This window comes from Enhydra lutris, unplaced genomic scaffold (assembly GCF_002288905.1).
Source record: "Enhydra lutris kenyoni isolate GAN:26980312 unplaced genomic scaffold, ASM228890v2 scaffoldscaffold8, whole genome shotgun sequence".
In the NCBI taxonomy this organism is placed as follows: domain Eukaryota; kingdom Metazoa; phylum Chordata; class Mammalia; order Carnivora; family Mustelidae; genus Enhydra; species Enhydra lutris.
The window spans coordinates 7978932-7994182 of NW_019154092.1; the positions used below are offsets into that span (position 1 = coordinate 7978932).

The window sequence follows — 15251 nt, forward strand, 5'->3', positions numbered from 1 at the left end:
GAGCCTGCTTCCCTCTCTCTCTCTCTCTCTCTCTCTCTGCCTGCCTCTCCGTCTACTTGTGATCTCTCTCTCTGTCAAATAAATAAATAAAATCTTTAAAAAAAAAAAAATTAAAAGCTTCTGCTCTGTGGGCTCCTGGCTGGCTCAGTCAGAACACCATGTGACTCTTGATCTTGGGGTCATGAGTTCAAACCTCACATGAGGTATAGCGATTACTTAAATAAATTTTTTAAAACAAATTAAAGAAACAAAAACAGAAACAAAAAACCCCTTCTGATCTGCAAAATACACTGTCAAGAGAATGGGAAGACAAGCCACAGACTGATATTTGCAAAAGATATAAAGGATTGTTATCCAAAATATACAAAGAACTTTTAAAACTCAAAGAAAATGGGTAATTCTATTTAAAAGTGGGCAAAAGACACAGGCATCTACCAAAGATGATATACAGATGGCAAATAAAGCATATGAAAAGATGGTCAATATCATGCTGGTAGAGAACTGCAAATTAAAATAACGAGACTCTGGGGTGCTTTGGTGGCTCAGTTGGTTAAGCACCCAATTTTCGATCTCAGCTCGGGTCCTGATCTCAGGGTTGTGAGTTCAAGCCCTGTGTGGGGCCCCACACTGGCCATGGAGCCTACTTAAAAAAATAAATAAAACAAAATAATGAGACTCCAATATATACCTTTCAGAATGGCTAAAATTCCAAAACGCTGAGATCACTAAATGTTGACAAGGATGTAGAACCACTTTGGAAGATGGTTTGGCAGTTCCTTACAAATGTAAACATACCCTTAGATATGATCTAGCAGTTGTGCTTCTTGGTATTTATCATAAGCTGAGAATTTATGTCCAAACAAAAATCTGCACATGGATATTTGTAGCAACTTTATTGTTAATTGCCAAAACTTAGGAGCAATCAAGATGTCCCTCAACAGTAGAATGGACAAATTATGGTACATCTATACAATGGAATATAAATCAGCAATAAAAAGAAATTATTAAACCACAACAGACATGGGAAAACCTGAAATGCATATTGCTTAGTGAAAGAAAGCAGCCTGGAAAGGCCATATACTATATAATTCCAATTATACAACATACTGGAGACAAAACTATAGAGATAGTAAGAGAGATTAGTGGTTGCCAGAGGCTGGGGAGGGGTTGGAGGGAGGGGAAGGAAGTGAGGATCAGGTGGAAGCACAGGGGATTTTTAGGGCAATGAAACTACTCTGCATCTGTCAAAACCCACAGAACTGTACAACACAAAGAATGAACCCTAATGTAAGCCCTAAGGATGTTGGTTAATAAGAGTGTGTCAGTACTGGTTCATCACCTGTAACGAATATACCAACTAATGCAGGATGTTAATAATTGGGGAAAACAGTAAGTGTGTCTAGGGAAAAGGATATACCAGATCTTTCTGCACTTTCTGCTCAATTTTTCTATAAACCTAAAATTAAAAAGTAAAGTCTATTATTAAAAAAAAAAAATCCTTGGATGGTTTTTTGCAGAAATTAACAAGCTGATTTTAAAATTCATATGGTAATACAAGGGACCCAAAATAGTCAAAACAATCTTTAAATAGAACAAAATTGGAAAACTCTTATTTCCTGATTTCAAATTATACCACAACGCTATGGTAATCAAGACAACATGGTACCTACATAAAGATAAAACACACAAATCGGTGGAATAGATGTGAAAGTTCAGAAATAAACTCTTATCCTTTTGGTCAAATTATTTCCAACAAGGGTGCCAAAAATAATTCCACAGGGAAAAAACAGTCTCCTCAAAAAATGGTCCTGAAATAACTGGCAATCCATACACAAAAGAATGAAGTTAGACACACAAAAATTAACTCAAAAAAACATAGGCCTAAATATAAGAACTAAAACTATACAATTAATAGAGGAAAATAAACAAGTAGATCTTTGTGACCTTGAATTAAGCTAATAGTTTCCTAGCCAAAACAACCAAATGCACATGCAACAAAAGAAAAAGTAGATAAATTAGACTGTATCAAAGTTAAAAATTTTTGTACTGCAAATGATATCATCAGGAAAGTAAAAAGATAATCCACAGAATGAGAGAAATTATTTGCAACTCATATTTTTGATAGGTGATTTGTACCCATAATATATATAAAGAACTCTTGTAACTCAACAATGAAAAGACAAGCCAATTTAAAAATGGGCATATGGACTACTGGGCATTTACCCTGGAGATGCAAACGTAGTGATCCGAAGGGGCACGTGCACCCGAATGTTTATAGCAGCAATGTCCACAACAGCCAAACTATGGAAAGAACCTAGATGTCCATCAACAGATGAATGGATAAAGAAGATATGGTGTATATATATACAATGGAATACTATGCAGCCATCAAAAACACGAAATCTTGCCATTTGCAATGACATGGATGGAACTATTAGCATAATAGAGGGTATTATGCTAAGCAAAATACATCATTCAAAGAAAGACAATTATCATATGATTTCCCTGATACGAAGAATTTGAGAGGCAGGGTTGGTGGGGGGGGAGGTCGTGGGAAGAAGGGAGGGAAAAAATGAAAAAGATAGGACTGCAGAGGGAGATAAACCATAAAAGACTCTTAATCTCAGCAAACAAACTGAGGGTTGGGGGGAGTTGGGGGTAGGGATAGAGTTATGGACATTGGGGAGGGTATGTACTATGGTGAGTGCTGTGAATTGTGTAAGACTGATAATTCACCGACCTGTACCCCTGAAACAAATAATACATTATATGTTAATAAAAATAAATAAGTAAATAAAAATGGGCATGTGGGATGCCTGGGTGGCTCAGTCTGTTAAGCATTTGCCTTTGGCTCAGGTCATGAGCCATGCGCCCTGGGATTAAGTCCCACATTGGGCTCTTGCTCAGGGAGAAGCCTGCTTCTCCCTCTGCCTGGGACTTCCTCTGCTTGTGCTCTCTCTCTCTCACTCTCTCTCTCTGATAAATAAATAAATAAATAAATAAATAAATAAGTAAATAAATAATGGGCATAGGTTCACTAGAACCCTCACACACTGGTGCTGGGAATGTATGAAGTCATTAGCAGTTTCTCAAAATGTTAAACAAAGAAAATATGGCCTAAAAATTCCACTCCTCGGTATATACCCAGAAGAAATGAAAATATACATCCACATTAAAAACTTGTACATGAAAACTCATAGTAGCATTATTTGCCACAGCCAAAAAGTAAAAACAATCCAAATATTCATCAACTGATTAACAGATGAACTAAATGTGGTATATCTATACTGTGGAATACTATTTGACCATAAAATAATGAAGTGCTGATACTTACTATAACATGGATGAATCATAAAAGAATTATCCTCAGGAAAAGAAGCCAGATGTAAAAGACACATATCATATGATCCCATTCATATTAAATGTCCAAAACAGGCATACAGAAAGACAGAAAGTAGATTAGTGGTTGCCTAGGGGTTGGGAAGAAGGAATGGGGAGTGACTGTTAATGGGCATGAATTTTCTTTTTAGGGTGATCAAACGTTCTAAAATTAGATTGTGGTGATGTTGTATAACTCTGTGAATACATTAGAAACCAGTGAATCACACATTTAAATGGGTGCAATTTACAGTATTAGAATTATATTTCAAAAAAGCTGTTTAAAAAAATGAAGACTTAGAGACTCTATCTTAAACTTACACTAACAAGAGTTCCAGGAAAAAGGGGTGGATGTTACATATAAACATAATAATAAAGGGGAATATCCCAATCTTGAGCTCAAAACAAACCTCTTGTTTCCTAAAAGAGTTTATAAGGTGCTCATCACAATGTCCACAACAAGGATCAGGAGATGAAACTAAAGGTTTCCAGAGAAAAGGAAGAAAAAAAGTTATCTACAGAGAATAAAAAACAGAATGGCCTCAGACTTCTTACTAGCAATATAGAATGCCAGCAGCATAAAGACAGTTAGGAAATGTCTTCAAAGTTCCCAGGGGAAATAATGTAACAATTCTATATTCAGGCAAATCACCAAACAGGTATAAAGAAAATGAGAATAAATGTGTTTTAAAGAGATATAGCACCTACAACATTTCCTCCCAGTATTGCCTCTGTTAGAAGGTACTCATTGGCACGTTACAATAAAAAGAGAATAAATCAAGAAAGAACAAGATATGGAATCAAAGAAATAGTGGAGCCAACTTAGGAAGTAACAGTGTGGATGCAGTACAGGGCAGCTTGCCTCACGCCTAGAGAGAATCAGTTAAGTCTAGAAACAGCAAGGTAGGAGGCTCCCTTGTGGGGGAAAAACAGACTAAGAATTTAAAACAACTTAAGATGTTAATGGCTGAGGATGGAAAAATCAAGAAAGATAATTAGAAACTCAAGAAAAACAAAGTCATTCAAGGAAGGAAATGTAATCATAGTGCCCTGTGTGACCATTCAGTTGATAATACTTATACATTACAGAATAAACATGGCTTATTGATTGTCAATTTTAGAATATATCCATAAATAAAGCATGGAAGATTCAAACTGGTTACAAAACAAAGAACTAAGGTTAATAATATTTATGGTTATAGCACTTACATGCTAGCAACTGATCTAGGTACTCTTTATCTAATCCTCACAATATCCCTACACAGTAGGTATGGTTATTATCACTATTTCACAGATGAGGAATTTGAGACACTGAAACATTAACTCTCTTGACTAAGGTCAGGTAGCTTGTACATCACAGAACTGGATTCAAATTCAGGCAGTCTGGTTTCAGAGTTCATGCTCTTAAGTCTTATACTAAGTGCCTTCAGAATATAGATGTTATCAAGCTTGATGATATAAAAGTTAAAGTATAGGTCACATCCCGTTCCCCATAGACTTTGAGACAGCCATCAGAAGTTACTCCAAAAGCAGAAAATTCTGAGGGCAGTATTCACAGATGCAAAAAAACCCCAAAACTGATTCCCTTGCTTTCCGCGATACTTAATGTGGTGATAAATGATAGTCACATGCACAGTTCTTAAAAATTATACTCTGTCTACTGCTAAATAAATAAATAAATACGATTTAAAAGAAAAAAGGAGGTCTACTGATATCCTTCTCATGCAGCAGGAAACAAGAGATAGTGGGTTTTTAAAAAAGATTTCATTTATTTATTTGAGAGACAGCACAAGATGGGAGAGGCAGAGGGAGAAGTAGGCTTCCTGATAAGCAGGGAGCCCAACCCAAGACTCCTTCCCAGGATCCTGGGATCAGGGCCTAAGTGGAAGGCAGACACTTAAGTGACTGAACCACCCAGGTGCCCCAAGAGATAGTGTTTTTCAAAGATTTTATTTATTTGACAGAGATCTCAAGTAGGCAGAGAGGTAGGCAGAGAGAGAGAGAGGAGGAAGCAGGCTCCCTGTTGAGCAGAAAGCCCCATGTGGGTCTTGATCCCAGGACCCTGAGATCATGACCTGAGCCGAAGGCAGAGGCTTAACCCACTGAGCTACCCAGGCGCCCCAAGAGATAGTGTTTTTAAATGATATGACAGAACAGAAAGGTTTAAGTACATTGTAGAAATTGAAAAGAGAGAGAACTATGAGAGAAACTAAAAACAGGGTTTTTAGCAGGGTAGGAGTGTGGGGAGGAAAGAATGGTAAGTAAGCCATGTCCTAACCTAATATAGCAGAAAGGCAGTTTAGATACATAATCTAGAATTGGAAGTTAAAAAACAGTAGTAGAAGCATATTATTTAACCATATGGCTAAAAAAAGCAACAACAGTAAAAGAAGTAAAAGTGGAAGCTATTACTTGGAAGATTAAAAGTAGTTCAACCTGAATAACAAAATGAAGAGTAGAGAGAATTACTCAAGGGATTATTTTTCATTATGTATCTTTCCAACAATTTGACTTTTTATTTATTTTTTTTAAGATTGAATTTATTTATTAAAGACCACAAGTGGGGGGTGGGGCAGAGGGAGAAGCAGACTCACCCCTGAGCCGGGAGCCCGGATATGGGGCTTGATCCAGAACCCTGAGCTCATGACCTGAGCCAAAGGCAGCTGCTTAAGCATCTGAGCCATTCCAGGCTCACACAATTTGACTTTTTAAAAAGAGTCCTGTAAGAACTACACAGTCAGAAAACAAATAACAAAACAGAATAAGTACATACCTATCAATAATTTCTTTAAATGCAATTGGACTAAATGCTTCAGTCAAAAGACAAAGGGTGACGGAATGGACAAAAAAACAAGACCCATCTACATGCTGTTTATAAGAGACTTATGTCAGACCTAAAGACACATAAAGACTGAACGTGAAGGTACGAAAACACATTCACCATGCCAGTGAAAATGAAGAAAACAAAACAAAACCTGGAGTAGCAATACCTATATCAGACAAAACAGATTTTAAAACAAAGACTGTAGAGGGGCGCCTGGGCGGCTCAGTCGGTTGAGCGCCTGACTTGTGGTTTTGGCTCAGGTCATGATCTCAGGGTTGTGAGATCAAGCTCTGTGTGGGGCTCTATGCTCAGCACAGGGTCTGCTTGAAAGTCTCTCCCCCTCCCTCTACCCCTCCCCCTGCTTGTGCTCACGCTCTCTCTCTCAAATAAATTAATTTAAAAAAAAAGAATGTAGCAAGAGCAAAGAGTACTACACAATGACAAAGGGATCAATCAAATAAGATGTTATAACAATTAAAATATCTATGTACCCCACAGAAGAGTACCTAATGCACGAAGCAAATATTAACAGACATAAAGGGAGAAACTGAGAGCAATACAATAATAATAGGGATTTTAACATCCCACTTACATCAATGAATAGATCATCTAGACAGAAAATCAATAAGGAGGGGCACCTGGGTGGCTCAGTCAGTTAACTGTCTGCCTTCAGCTCAGGTCATGATCCTGGGGTCCTGGGACTGAGCCCCATGTTGGGCTCTCTGTTCAGCAGGGATCTGCTTCTCCCTCTGCCCCTCCCCTGACTTGTGTGCTCTCTCTCTCAAATAAATAAATAAAATCTTAAAAAAAAAAAAAAAAGAAGAAAGTAAGAAAGCTGGGGTGCTTGGGTGGCTCAGTTAAGCATCTGCCTTTGGCTCAGGTCATGATCCCAGAGTCCTGGGATCGAAGTCCACATCAGGCTCCCTTCTCAGTATGAAGCCTGCTTCTCCTTCTCCCACTTCCCCTGCTTGTGTTCCCTCTCTCACTGTATCTCTCTCTGTCAAATAAATAAATTCTAAAAGAAAGAAGGAAGGAAGGAAGGAAGGAAGGAAGGAAGGAAGGAAGGGAGGGAGGGAGGGAGGAAGGAAAGAAATAAATCAACAAGGGAACAATGGCTTTGAACAATACATTAGACCAGAAGGACCTAACAGACATACATAGAACCCTCCATCCAAAAACAGCAAAATATACCTTCTTTCCAAGTACACAATCTCCAGAAGAGATTATATGTTAGGCCATAAGACAAATATCAATAAATTTAAAAAGACTGAAATCATATAAAACATCTTTTCCAACCACAATGAAAACTAGAAATCAATCATAAGAAATAATTCTGGAAAAACCACAAACACATGGAAGCTAAATAACATGCTATCAAACAACAGATGGGTCAATCATAAAATCAAAGAGGAAATAAAAAAATACATGAAGACAAATGGAAATGACAATACAACAGTCCAAAATCTTTGGGATGCAGCAAAAGCAGTTCAAAAAGGGAAGTTTATAGTGTTATAGATCTATCACAGGTAACCAAAAAATCTCAAATAAACAACCTAACCTTACAACTAAAGGAGATTAAATAAAAAAGACAAAGCCCGAATCTAGAAAAAGGAAGGAAACAATAAAGATTAGAGCAGAAATAAATAAAATGGAGACAAAAAGCATAACAGAAAACATCAATGAAACCAAGAGGTGGTTCTTCAAAATAAAAATATCTTCAAGATAAAATAGATAAACATTTAGTCAGACTCATCAAGAAAAAAAAAATAGGGAGGGCTCAAATAAAATCAGAAATAAAGGAGGATAAATAACCAACACCAGAGAAATATAGAGCATTATAGTATCAAGAAAACTTGTATGCCAACAAATTGGACAACTTGAAAAGAAACTGATAATTTTCTAGAAATGTACAATCTTCCAAAACTGAATCAGGAAGAAATAGAAAATTTGAACAGACCTATTACTACTAGGACCAATTACTAAAGAAATTGAAACAGTAATCAAAAAAACTCCCAATGAACAAAAGTTCAGCACCAGTCAGCTTCATAAGGGAATTTTACCAAGCATTTAAAGAAACACTGGGGCTCCTAGATGGTTCAGTCAGTTAATCATCTGACTTCAAATCAGGTCATGATCTCAGGCTCTACACTCAGTAGGGAGTCTGCTTGAAGATTCTCTCCCTCTGCATACCCACTCCCTCTTAAATTTAAAAAAAAAAAAATCTAAAGAAAAATTAAAGAAGTGTTAATACCTATTCTTCTCAAACTACTCCAAAAAACAAAAGAAGGAAAACTTCCAAATTTATTCTATGAGGCCAGTATCACCCTGGTACCAAAACCAAAGTCACCACAAAAAAAGAGAACTACAGGCCAGTATCTCTAATGAACATGGATGCAAAAATCCTCAACAAAATACTAGCAAACCAAATTCAACAGTATATTAAAAAACTAATTTACCAAGGTCAAGTGGTATTTATTCCAAGGATGCATGGGTAGATCAGTATTTGCAAATTAATCAAAATGATACATCACATCAACACAAGGAAGGTTAAAAGCAATATGATTACTTCAGTAGATGCAGAAAAACCACTGGACAAAGAACATTCATGATAAAACTCCAGAAAGTGGGTTTAGAGAGAACATGCTCCAATGTAAAAGGAGCCACATGTGAAAAATCCCACAGCTAACATCATACTCAATGATGAAAAGTTGAATGCTTTTCCTCTAAGATCAGGAACAAGACAAGGAGGTCCACTCATTACTTTTGTTCTACATGATACTGGAAGTCCTACCTGCAACAATCAGACAAGAAAAATAAATAAAGGCATCCAAATTGGTAAAGAAGAAGTAAAACACACTCTTCGCAGATGGTATGATACTATACATAAGAAACCCTAAAGACTTCACCAAAAAACTTCTAGAACTGATAAATGAATTCTATAAAGTTGCAGGAGGCAAAATTAATAAACAGAAATCTACTGCATTTCTGTACACCAATAACAAAGTAGCAGAAAGTAAGAAAATAACCCCATTTACAGTTGCACAAAATGATAGCTAAGAATAAATTTAACCAAGCAGGTGAGGAACCTATACTCTTAAAACTATAATACACTTATGAAAGAAATTGAAGACAATACAAAGAAAGGGAAAGACATGCCATGCTCATGGAACAAATATTGTTAAAATGTCTATACTGCCCAAAGTAATTTTACATTTAAAGCAACCCCTATCAAAATATCCATGGCATTTTTCTCAGAACTAGAACAAATAATACTAAAATCTGTATAGAACTACAAAAGATTCTGAATAGCCAAAGCAATCTTGAGAAAGCAAAGCTGGTAGGCACCACAATTCCAGACTTCATGTTATATTACAAAGCTGTAGCAATCAAAACAGTATTGTGTTGGCACAAAAACAGACACATGCATCAATGAAACAGGAGAGAGCCCAGAAAAAGCCCACATCTATATGGTCAATTAATCCATGACAAAGAAGGCAAGAATATGCAATGGGGAAAAGACAGTTCCTTGGATACAGTGTTGGAAAAACTGGACAGCTACACATGAATGAAATTGGACCACTTTCTTATATAGTACATAAAAATCAACTCAAAAGGATGAAAGGCCAAAAATTACACCTGAAGCTATAAACTCCTAAAAGAAAACAGGCAATAACATCTTGGACATTGGTCTTAGCAATATTTTTCTAGATATTTCTCCTGAGGCAAGGGAAACAAAAGCAAACTAGTGGGACTACACCAAAATAAAAAGTTTTTGTACAGTGCAAGAAAACATAAAAAAAAAAAAAAAGGAACTTAGTGAATGGGAAAAGATATTTCCAAATAATATATCTGACAAAGGGTTAGTATCCAAAATATAAAGAACTTATACAACTCAACACCAAAAAAAAAAAATCAAATTAAAAATGGGCAGAGGACCCAAAAAGACATTTTTCCAAAGACATACAGATGGCCAACAGACATATGAGATGATGTTCGTCGTGACTAATCATCAGGAAACTACAAATCAAAACCACAGTGAGGTATCCCTTCATACCAGTCTGAAAGACTAACATCAAAAAGACAAGGAATAACAAATGTTGGCAAGGATGTGGAAAAAAAGGAACCATCATGCACTGTTGGTGGGAATGTAAGTTAGTGCAACCACCGTAGGAAACAGTATGGAGGTAACTCAAACAATTAAAAATAGAAATACATATGATACCATATAATCCAAACACCCAAACAATAGGAATACACTAATTTGAAAAGATACATGCTATGTTTCTTGCAGCATTACATATAATAGCCAAGATACGGAAGCAACCCAAGTGTCCATAAATAGATGAATGGATAAAGAATAGTGTATACATGCACACATACACATACACAAAAACAAACATACACACACACACAGGAAGGAGTATTACTCGGCCAAAAAAAGAATGAGATCTTGCCATTTATCATAACATGGACAGACCTAGAAGGTATTATGCTATATGAAAAGGGTCAAATAGAGAAGACAAATACCGTACAATTTCACTTATATGTGGAATATTAAAAATAAGACAAACATTCTTAAATATAGAAAATGAACTAATGGCTGTGGGGGAGGAGGGATGGGGAAAATACATAATGGAGATTAAGAGGTATATTTACAAACTTCCAGGTATAAAATAAGTAAGCCACAGAGATGGAAAATACTGTGTAGGGAATATAGTCAATAATACTGTAATAACAGGAGTGCCTAGGTGGCTCTGTTGGTTAAGCATCTGCCTTTGGCTCAGGTCATGATCCCAGGGTCCTGGGATGGAGCCCTGAGTCAAACTCAGTGGGGAGTCTGCTTCTCCCATTCCCTCTGCCCCTCCTCTCTGCTTGTGCATGTGCACGCACTCTCTCTCTCTCTCAAATAAATAAAATAAAATCTTAAAAAAAATAATACTTAACTACACTTATACATACATATGTATGTATACATACAAAAATAATACACGGTAACTACACTTAATCATAGTGAGCACTGAGTAATGTTTAGAATTGTCAAATCAACATACTGTACACTTGAAACTAATGTAACATTGTATGTCAATTATACTTCAATTAAAAAAAGAGAAATGCCTTTCTTACTCTAATTTTTAAAAAGGAGAATATTTAACACATAATAGTTGGTTTCTTTCTTTACAACTACATAAAACTAGAAGGAAACTTTGAGATCACCTAGCCAGCCAATCTATTTTACACTAAATGTGTATGTATTTTCCAAAAATGTCCATGCCATTTTATGCCACACGCTCTTTTTATGCTCCTCCATCAGAAGTAGGGCCTATGTTTCCTCTACCTAAATCCAGGTGGACCTATGACTATGGTGCAAGTAGTATTTAACCTCTAAGGTGAGACCATAAAAGGCAATACATATTCCTCTAGCTCTTTCATGAATCTTGGGAGCCCTGAGCCAATATATATGTTATCTAGCTAGTCTTAAACCAGCACACCAGAGAGGTCATCTAGAGAGATGACTGAGAAAGTTAGTGAGTGAGAGAGAGAGAGAGACGGACAGAATGAGAGAGCTGAGGTCTAGCCCAGGTGTTAGACTTATCAGTGAGCCTTCAGATTTGTGAGATCCAGTACAATACCCACTAGTCACATGTAGCTATTTACATTTCAATTAATTAAAACCAAATTAAATTTAAAAATCTATTTTTTAATCACACAAGTCATATTTCAAGTGCTCAATAGCCTTATGGGGCTAGTTTCTACTGCACTGGAACAGGGCAGATGTAGACTGTTTCTATCATTATAGAAAGTTCTTGGGAATAGTGCTGCTTCAGGTAACTCCAGGCCTCCGCCTTCAGATTGCCCTAGTGCTGTGTGGTGCAGAGATAGGTTACTTACCAGGCCCCGCATAATGCAAATTCATGGGCAAAATCAACGTTGGTTTCACCCACTGATTTTTGGGATGATTACATAGCCATAGTAAGAGGAATTCAAGGAAAATAAAGGTCAGAATGTGAAATAATCTGCTGGAGTTTTGGAGACCACAAAATCAGTCAAATGATGGAACTGATCATATTTTACTTCAATGTCCAATAAGTGTTTATGACTAAATGAATAAGAAAATCCCCAATTCTTGAACCCACAATAATTTTAGCTTCAAATACTCTGCCACTATGCACCAGAAGTATTGTCTCTACCACTCCAGAAAAAGATTTGATGATTCCTGGCTCTGAAGGAACAAAAGGAACCTTAAAAAATGTTAGCATCACTGAATTAATGATAAAGAAAACAAATCCTAGCTTCTTTCCAATGAATTCAGTAAAGTCACCATTTAACAGGTGAAGCTCACTCAATCTCCCAGATTTTACACTCAAAATAGTCTTTACTTTTTGAACTATTGTATATTACATATTTTTTAAATTAATTAACTAATATTGTAAAAGATTCTATTTATTTACTTGAGTTAGAGTGCGCACAAGTTGGGGGGGAGGGGCAGAGGGACAAGCAGACTCCCCACTGAGTGGGGAATGGGATGCAGGGCGCAATCCCAGGACCCTGAGATCATGACCTGAGCTGAAGGCAGACTTCAGGTTCAGTTTAACCAACTGAGCCACCAAGGTGCTCCTACATATTTTTAAATTTAAAAGCAAAAGAAACAAACTGAAAACCTTTGAGGGTATTAACCAATATTAACCAAAAGCTATCTTTTTAAAACACTCCTTTACCAAGCGAATTATTTTAATAAAATCCAATTTTTTAATTACTTGAACTAATGGAAATTATAGATTTGGAGTCAAAAATAATGTGGGATTTAAGTGAAATTCTACCTGAACATGAACGTAGCAATTGTTGTGATACCTTTTTTTTAAAATAATAATGAAGCTACACTGAAGCAACGTGGGAAGTGGCACAGCTTCCCCATCAGACCAGAGCACAAAGCTGGACTTCATGTACTGACTACAGAATTTTCTGCCAGCATGAGCCTAAGCAGACTTGCCATAACAAGATTTCCAGGTATAAAATTAGAGGATATTTAAGATTACTGAAAATTCTTTTTAAGATTGTTTTTTGTTTTTTTGTTTTTTTAGTAATCGCTACTAAAAAGCCCCAGTGTGGGACTCGAACTCACAACCCTGAGATCAAATGTCTCATGGTCTTCCAATGGAAACAGCCAGGCACCCCTTAAATTGTGAATGGCTGTGTTTTAGAGTTCTTATCTTTAAGATGTAGATATTAGAATTATGATAAAACAGTATCAGGAATTTGCCTAAAATTAAGACATAGTTGGGGTGGGCAGTGTAGAGGAACAGAGATGAAACATAGGTAGGCCTGAGTTAATGACTCCCGGGATTGCCCTTCATTATAATCCTCCCTTCTATTTATGCCTAAAAAACGTCCACGGTGAAAAAAATAAAAACAAATCAACCAACATGCTTGTCTATTTCAATGTTTTGGTTTGATAGGCAAAGTCAAGGGTAAAGAGAGTATGAGATGATGGCAAACTACACTCAGATAAAGGCCAGGCTTCCTAGGATCTCAACTATTAATGAGAAGGACCAAAATGTTCCAAATAAATACAAAATGCCTCAAATCTATAGAAATCATTATCGCTTATAGTACATACATACAACTGCTCCATGTGGGAATTAGAGTTGACTCATACCTTACACAGAATTCTAATATGTGTGGTTACCAGGTTTCTTAGCCAACAGCCAAAAATTAAAAGGGAGGCTAATAAATACAGACAACACACAAAGGCACAAGACTGCTGATGGTCTTACAGGATGAGAAAAAAGAGAACGACTACATAAGATGTGAAGTTCACCACTAATTAACACAACTTTATGGAGTAATAACCAGTATGGTTAGTGGGAAGGCCACAGGCTCCTTTAATGGAGTTAAAGACCGTGTTCTACAGTCACTTACTAGCTATAGGAACCTAACCAAATTACTTAACCTCACTTTTTTCTCCAGAAAAATAAGAGTGGTAGCTACATCATGAGGCTCATCCAGATGACTGAAAGAGAGATACTGTCAAGTATTTTGAAAGCAGGTTCTCCACAATCTCAGCCAACAATGTGCCTGCAACCTTGTGAAAGACCATGCGGGGGAACTACCCATTTCAACTGCTCCTAGACTCCCAACCCCCAGACACTGCATGACATAAATGTTTATGGCATTAAGTTGCTACATTTGGGATAACCTGTTGCACAGAACAGACACTATTACTTTATATAAGCGAACGATTATTATTTGACTAGCTAAATTTTTCCCTAAATACAGTAACTGAGCTTCTTTGGTATATAAACTAGATAATACAAGGAAACCCTTTATCTGAATGGAGCGCTCATCACTTTGTAATGGCACATTTATGAAGCTGGATATTATTTTCAGCACCAAACTTCTTGAATCTGACCTTGGGAATATGCAAGAAAACTATGGAGGTAAAAACCCAGACCGGTGTGTCATGATTCAGTACCTCAGAAGCTGACTTAATACTCGGGCCTTACACTGTATGTCTGCGTGCGCACGCGCGCACACACACACACACACACACACACACACACACACACTATATCCATATATATGCACTCTTTATCTCTTCTACATTTTAATATTAATAAAAAGTATGCTTAATCCTACCTGAATGAGGCATTTGCTCACATCACTAGCACAGAGTGCTTTGTTACAACTCAGTGACACAGGGACCCATGTCAGGAACACCAGGATGGCTAGAGTAAGCGTAACAACACAGTGTGTCTTCATGTTTCTTCAGGGACAATCAACTCCCAGGAAGCTAAACAAACAAACAAGAAGAAAAAAAAAAACTTTAATTCAAAGGCAAGGGCTAGGTTAAGAACAGATACAGAAAGGAAAAGCAAAACAAACCAAGACTCATTCTTTGTGTTAAAAGACTTTTGAGTGATCATTTAAAAGACATTCTCAATGAATGATGAAACATTCAAAACAAACTACAATTTTTGTATGGTAAGGTCTTGTCAGCCAACTCCAAATATACATATATATATATATATATATACATATATATATATATATT

The 15251-nt window shown here is 36.6% G+C and overlaps 1 protein-coding gene across 1 annotated transcript in view; it reads right to left on the reverse strand.

Moving 5' to 3' along the window:
- LOC111142519 (twisted gastrulation BMP signaling modulator 1) overlaps nt 1–15251 on the reverse strand; it is a 68605-nt gene that overhangs the window by 51805 nt on the left and 1549 nt on the right. Inside the window, exon 2 of the mRNA XM_022495759.1 lies at nt 14837–14990. Within this exon, the coding sequence (XP_022351467.1) occupies nt 14837–14959 (123 nt within the window). The 5' untranslated portion in view covers nt 14960–14990. The remainder of the gene's footprint in view (nt 1–14836; nt 14991–15251) is intronic.